The 6,653-nt window shown below is 43.8% G+C and overlaps 1 protein-coding gene across 1 annotated transcript; it reads right to left on the bottom strand.

Annotated features, from left to right (window-relative positions):
* Window positions 1-3,771: 3,771 nt before the first annotated feature.
* Window positions 3,772-5,177, bottom strand: LOC104418562 (mitogen-activated protein kinase kinase kinase 18). Its single transcript, XM_010029941.3, has one exon. The coding sequence runs from the start codon at window positions 5,067-5,069 to the stop codon at window positions 3,951-3,953; it is 1,119 nt and encodes a 372-aa protein (XP_010028243.3). The 5' UTR covers window positions 5,070-5,177; the 3' UTR covers window positions 3,772-3,950.
* Window positions 5,178-6,653: the final 1,476 nt, after the last annotated feature.

Genomic DNA, 6,653 nt, shown 5'->3' with positions numbered 1-6,653 from the left:
CGAAAGTTATAAAAATCACCTGCCCCTTCGGCCGCCCTCCATTGGTGGCAATCAAGTCCTTCGACTTCGCCCTCTCTTCCTCCCTTAGGCACGAGAGGCAAGTCCGAGTGATTTCGATGAGCGCCCGCAAATCGTCCGCTGAGCTCATAGAATTTTCACCAGTACAATTCTTGAACTTGTAAATAACGCAATCAAAAACTTCGACTCAAGTTTTTCCCAAGAATGGCTGATTCCGGCAAGTTGAAGGCATCATATCTGTGGATGTCGACCAAAAATACAATCCGAATATAAAAAATGATCATTTTGCGACCACACTAATGATATTTGCAAGATTCAATCAAACAAATTATCATATGGCTCTTTGGTTGCGTTTGATATAGTATCCCAAAGGGCTTTCGGTATCGAAAGCCCCTTGAAAAATGTTGGGTTGTTTCATAAGTTTTCCCAAGGGTCTTTTGATCGAATACTGGTCCTGGGAATGGTCTTGGGAAAGCTAAAGGCCCAATATTAGTAGGGATTAGCATTAGGTTTTCGGCATTTGACCAAATGTTGAAATTAGTATTTTTCTTCCAAAACTGCCATCGCCAATTTTTCAAATTTTTGATTTTGACCATTGTTATATATTTTTTTTAAAATTATAAAATGACCCAAACCCATTGCCAGTCCAACAATGGGCTACGGCCGTCGACGAGCTAGATTTGGCGCAGCGGCCATTGGTTGAGGTTGCTCGAGGTCGGACGACGTGGTGACCTCTGACGAGCATGCGACCCAAGTGAGGGTCGCTCGAATCAGGCGGCACACAAACCAAGCAACCGCCACTTGGGTCACACGACCTTCGGCAACCCTCGCCCGAGGTCATGCAACCTCAAGCAGGCCTTGCCAAAAGTCGCTCGACAGCCATCAACGACTTGAACTCATTATAAAGATTTTTTCACCAAACGCAATTTGAATTCAAAAGTCCTCTTGCAAATAGTTTTTACAAAACACAATTTGCATTTTTGTAAATCTCTTTGACTTTCAGCATTTGCATTCTTTTATAAAGCTGAATCAAACGTGCCCTTCATCATCCCCCCACGAACGAATCTTTTCTTAAGTCAAAGATATACAAAATAGGACAAACGTCGGAATGGGCGGGGATCAAGGAACGGAATCTCTTCCGGAGAAGCCATGCGAAAAAGATCGCCACTTGGCGAAGTCGCCGTCGAAGCGGAGTGGCTCCGCCGTCCCGCTCGACCCTCGAGCGGCCCCCATTTTCCACCATTTTTCGCGGCACCGAAAGGCCAAAGCCAAAGCCAAAACCGACGGCCATAGAAGAGAAGGGGGGTGGCCCCAGCATTATTGGCCTCATCATCAGAAGCAAAAGATCCTCCCCTCCCCTCCCCTCCCTAACAACGCGGCGGGATCCACTCCACGATCACGACGATGCCCACGCCACCGAAACTCTTGGCCCCACTTGCGCACCCGATGGCGCCCGATCCGGCATCGCACGTCACGGGACCGTGCAAAATGCAATGCACGGCAGGCGGGCGCGACGACTCCTCCGGCGGGGAGGGGACCACCGAGGCTGCATGCATTGGATGCGCCCCGACCGCATCTGGTCGACGGCTCCGCACGCTTGGTGCATGGTCTTCCCATTTTGTTGCCTTCCGCGGAATTGACCGGTTCGTCTCATTCGGACTACAACCATCATTTCGATTGGAAATAAAAGAGAGAGAGAGATGGAGTGAATCTCGGGTTCGCAACGAACGACAAGGTGTCTCGTTCCTTGAAAGTAGTTAACCTGAAAAGGCGACCGTGTTCAATGTGCTGACACGTGCTCTCGGGCAGTTTCAAGAAACACTACGACTTTTGAAAAGTACCACAAAAACCCTAAATTCATTATGTTAGTATGAATTTAATTTTAAATTTTTTAATTAAATCGATTTATTTTTATACATTCTCACATTAATATCAATTTTGTTGATCCAATCAATTTAGGTCAATAATTGATGATGTGAACAATAGCATCTTACCTAGCACAACTTGTACTGGTATAAATAATTTTCTAAATTTCTAAAATTTATTTTAAGTTAATTTTTTTTCCTTTTATTCATTTTCTTTGTTCTTTTTTTTTTTTTTAAAACTCTAATTGTCAATCAGTGAGGTTGCCGACCATAAGGGAGGTTTGGGCAATGGCCTACATGCCCTTACTAGTCACAGGCGAGGGTTGCAACCCTTGCCTATTACTTGACAAGGTCCTAAGGGAGGGTCTCGTGGCCCTCGTTGGCTAACATGTGAGGACGTTGGGCCCTAATTCGGATCCAAGTGAGGGCCATGATCCTCACCCATTGGCCGGTGAGGGCAACAATGCCTTCGCTTGGTCTCAAGGACACGAAGGCCCCCCCAGCTATAGTGGGCGAGGGCCGCCTCCCCTAGCTTAGGTGAGGGCGTGGAGGTCCTCACTCAGACTAGGCAAGGTTGGCCCTCCCTGACCAACACGAGAGGGAATCAGCCCTTGCCGACCTAAAATATAAAATAAAATAAAAGAAACGAGAAGAAAAAATAGAAAACTTTTCAACATTATTAATAGGTTTAGGACTTCTTTAACTCTTTTTGCCATCGCCTTTTGTCATTTAACTATTGCCGAAACTCAAGTCAAACGGAACTTCTCAAGACCGCGGCATTTTAAAACTCACGTGGGCTTCAACGCCTGCGGACCAAGTCCCACTATTTCTTCGTTGCTTCCCCATACAAAGTAAATTTCACTTCTTTTTTTGACGGCATGCTGGACTAATTTTTTTTAATTTCGACGGGTTCGTATGGTTCGTCAGATATGTCAAAGCATGTGCTTTTCGCTCACGCCGTCGAATGGATTTCGGAAAGGACCACCAGATCAAGATCGTCGCTTACGTTTTGCATCTCCCACGCCTCTTTTTAACCGGCTTAGCTCGTTCATGACCTCGAATCTTGTCCATGTCTCGACTTGATAGCGTACATTCCTACCGAAAGATGCTGCTATCATAAGGACAAAAGGATCGCGTATGTGTAATTTAATGATATCATTTGATATTTAACGCTGTACTTCTATTTGTATTTATTGAGGCGTATCACATGAAATTTATTTTGCAAATCAATTTCATCCTAGCGGGTACAAGAAACAAAGTGTAGCTAGCACTAGTCTAATCGAAAGTTCCATGCATGAATGAGATTTTAGTGAATCTCGGGATAAGTTCTTGGTAGAAAGTAAGAGATGCTACTGCATAATCACCGAAAGATAGTTGAAATCTAAGACCATTCGTAACATATAGTTGAATTTATCACGTTGGACTTCTCCAACACTTTTCTCACTCTGCACTTTGACAATGCATGCTTCTCTTCTAACCCATGTCTCTTTATGTGCTAATCTTATCACAACATGTAAGCCACGGAATGTCGCTATGTGTTGCAGCAATTGTCATGGTAAACTCGGAGTCGCTTTGCTTTAGTTGCCTCTTTTAGATTGACCATAATGGCAATTTTCACTTAAAATTGCATCCATCACATTGTTAATTGGGCAAATTATCATTATTTTTGTTAAGTACGGTTCCAAATATATCTCGGAAGCATTTTTTTGATAAATTAAAAAAGGAGGAAGTCTTCTTCGTAAAATCACTACTGCTTCGCTGCAAATCAATGAACTGTTTCCGAACAAAACAGCACTCCCGCATAGGAAAGTGTAGAGCATTAAGTCAAACTTTGCACCACTAAAATTGCAGCCGCAAAAAAGATCTGATTTTTCTTTTTATTGCATGAAAGAAAGAATCCGTCTGTACATCTTTTGTCTGAAGTAACCGTATCAATATTCACATCCTAGGGAAAGAAAACGGATCAATTGAATCAGAACCCTCGGATTGAACCAAAGACAATCATCCAAGGACTCTGCTCTGTTCTAAGCTAAGCTGACTCTGCTTTCGGAATTGGACGAATTCTGATCATCGAACGGTTACCCAACCCTCGGAATCTTCCCAATTATGCCTCCCGCGACTCGCCAACTGGCCAATACGATCCATCACCGACGAAGAATCCGATGCGATCTCCAACGCGGCCAGCTCTCCGACGAACGACGGAGCAGAATCCATCTCCGAGCAGGGCGAAAGCGAGTCCGATTCCCAACTCGTTCTTGAACATTGCATCGAAACCCAGTCGAAGTGGCACCTCGGAGAGGAATCCGCCAATTCTACGACCCCGCAATCTCTTACGATCTCCTCGTCGTTGTCGACGCAGTCGAGGGCGAGAAAGGGGTGCTTCAAGAGCATGCGAGCGGTCCACCTCATCTTGGGGTTCTTTGCGAAGCACTTCATCAAGAAGTCCTTCCCCTGCTCCGACAATCCCTCGGGAATCTCCGGGATTTGTTCTCCGACCCCGATTCTGATCATAAGGGCGTACGCGTTCGACTCGGCATGCGACCCCCACGCCGGCCTCCCCGTCGCCATCTCCACCACCGCGCATCCGAGCGCCCAGACGTCCGACGGCGGCTCGTACTCGCTGCAGTTCACTGACTCCGGCGCCATGTACATGGGCGTCCCCCGCCACTCGACCCCGGCCTGTTTCCCGTCCTTTGACAACCGCTCACCCGCTCTCTTCGCGAGGCCGAAATCGGCGATCTTGACTTCTTCGCCGCCGCGGGGGAATACGAGGATGTTCTGCAGCTTGATGTCGCAGTGAACGAACCCTTTGGAGTGGACGAACTCCAGGCCCTCCAGGATCGACCTCGCGTGGCGTCTGATCTCGGCTTCCGAGAGGGGCTTCCCTCTGGACTTCAGGCTGTCAGAGAGGCTGCCGCCGGCGGCGTACTCGAGGAAGACGTTGTAGAGCTCCTCGCCGCCGCGCTCGGTGGTGACCGAGTCGCCGTAGCAGCGGACGATCCGCGGGCAGTGGCCGAGTTCGCTCAGGACCCGCCTCTCGTGCCTGAGGGAGGAAGCCAGGGCCGCGTCGCAGGACTTGACGGCCATCACCGGAGGGCGGCCGGAGGGGCAGGTCTCCGCGGCCCCCGCGAGGTGGACGGTGGCGAAGCCGCCGTGGCCAATCTCTCTGCCTCGGACCCAATCCATGGTTTCGCGAATCTTGAGGGATTTCAGGTTTTGAGAGAAGTTTTTAGAGAGAGAAAGGGAGAGAGTGCGCGAGCTCCTTTGCTGCTCTGTCTCTGCGTGGGTTCTTGCTTTGCTTGGCAAGGAAGAATGACAGTGGAGACAACGGTACTCGTTTATATACTGACGAGGAAAGCAGAAGATCCTTTTTATTTTATTTTTATTTTTATTATCAATACTATTTATTTGTATATAAGTTTTTTTTTTAGGTATAATGCCCTAAGGGACGTCTGACTTTAGATCAAGTCTCAATTTTATACTATTTTTTTTTAGTTCCATAAAAATCATCAAACTTTAGATTTAGTCTCAATTCTACTTTAAATTTCTTTTTGTTCTATGAAAAACCCCAAAGTTTAAATTACGTCTCAATTCTATTATCCAATCTTAATTTTACCTTAAGTTTTTTATATCATAAAAAAAAAAAAAACTAATTTTTACTTGAATCACAAATTCCCCTTGCTAACCCTCTGTTCAAAGTTTTTCGTTGATCACCAAAAAATGGAAAACTCCCAAGCACAAGTTATTCAAGTATCCTAAGGACGATCTCTCTAATTGCGAGAGATGGAACAATCTCGAGCATAAGACATTGAAGACCAAGTGCAAAATCAAAGATTTCAAGCAAGGTGGAAGGAAAAGTCTCTTAAGAGTAAAAGTAATCAGTAAAACCCAACCCTAATTTCTATAGTTTTTACCCAAATTTCATATCTAAGAAGATATTGTTTAGGTTGATATAGAAATCCCTGAAATCCTTCTCCAAAGGACTACTTCTGGGATATGAAATTTGGGGAAAGAAGTGGAGCAATGACGTGAAAATATCACATAAGATCACTAAGGGCAATTTTGGATGGAGGGTTAATAGAGCAAATTTGGGACTCAAATTAAAAATCATTGATTTTTTTTTTTTGTAAGAAACAGAAAAAATTAAAGTAAAATTGGAACTCAACCTAAAGCTAAGGTTTTAAAAAGAATTATGATAGAATTGGGACTCAAGCTAAAGTTTAGAGTTTTTAATAAGACAATGAATATCTTAAGGTAAAATTGGAACTAGACCTAAAGTTGGAGGATTTTTATGAGACAGAAAAGTTTTAGGGTACAATTGGGACTTGAGCTAGTGTTGAAGATTTTTTAAGATATTAGACCTATATATATATATATATAGACTAGTTTCCTCATATAGCATCCCATAGTACTACATGTACGTGATAGGTGCGGATTGTGAAAGTACTATCTTTATTCACTTGCCTTGAATTGTTACATACAATTGCTCTGTTTTAAGGTTACGTTTGCCTCGCAACAAATAAATAAGTTAAAAATATTTTCTTAAAAATGATTTCATGTATTACTTGAAAAAATTGCTTAGTAAAACATGTTTTCATTATTGTCAATAATTTTTCTATAAATATTTTTATAGACCATGAAAAAATTCATTCTTTAGTTTTTATAAGCGATATAATTGATTATTTTTTATTTTCGGCAAAACAAACGAAGCTTAAATATTAATTAATGAACGATTAAATTTAGTGGAGATGTGAATTGGATCATTGAAAT

This window comes from Eucalyptus grandis, chromosome 9, assembly GCF_016545825.1.
Source record: "Eucalyptus grandis isolate ANBG69807.140 chromosome 9, ASM1654582v1, whole genome shotgun sequence".
In the NCBI taxonomy this organism is placed as follows: Eukaryota; Viridiplantae; Streptophyta; class Magnoliopsida; order Myrtales; family Myrtaceae; genus Eucalyptus; species Eucalyptus grandis.
The sequence above is the reverse complement of the archived record's forward strand: the minus strand, read 5'-3'. Positions and strand labels throughout refer to the sequence as shown.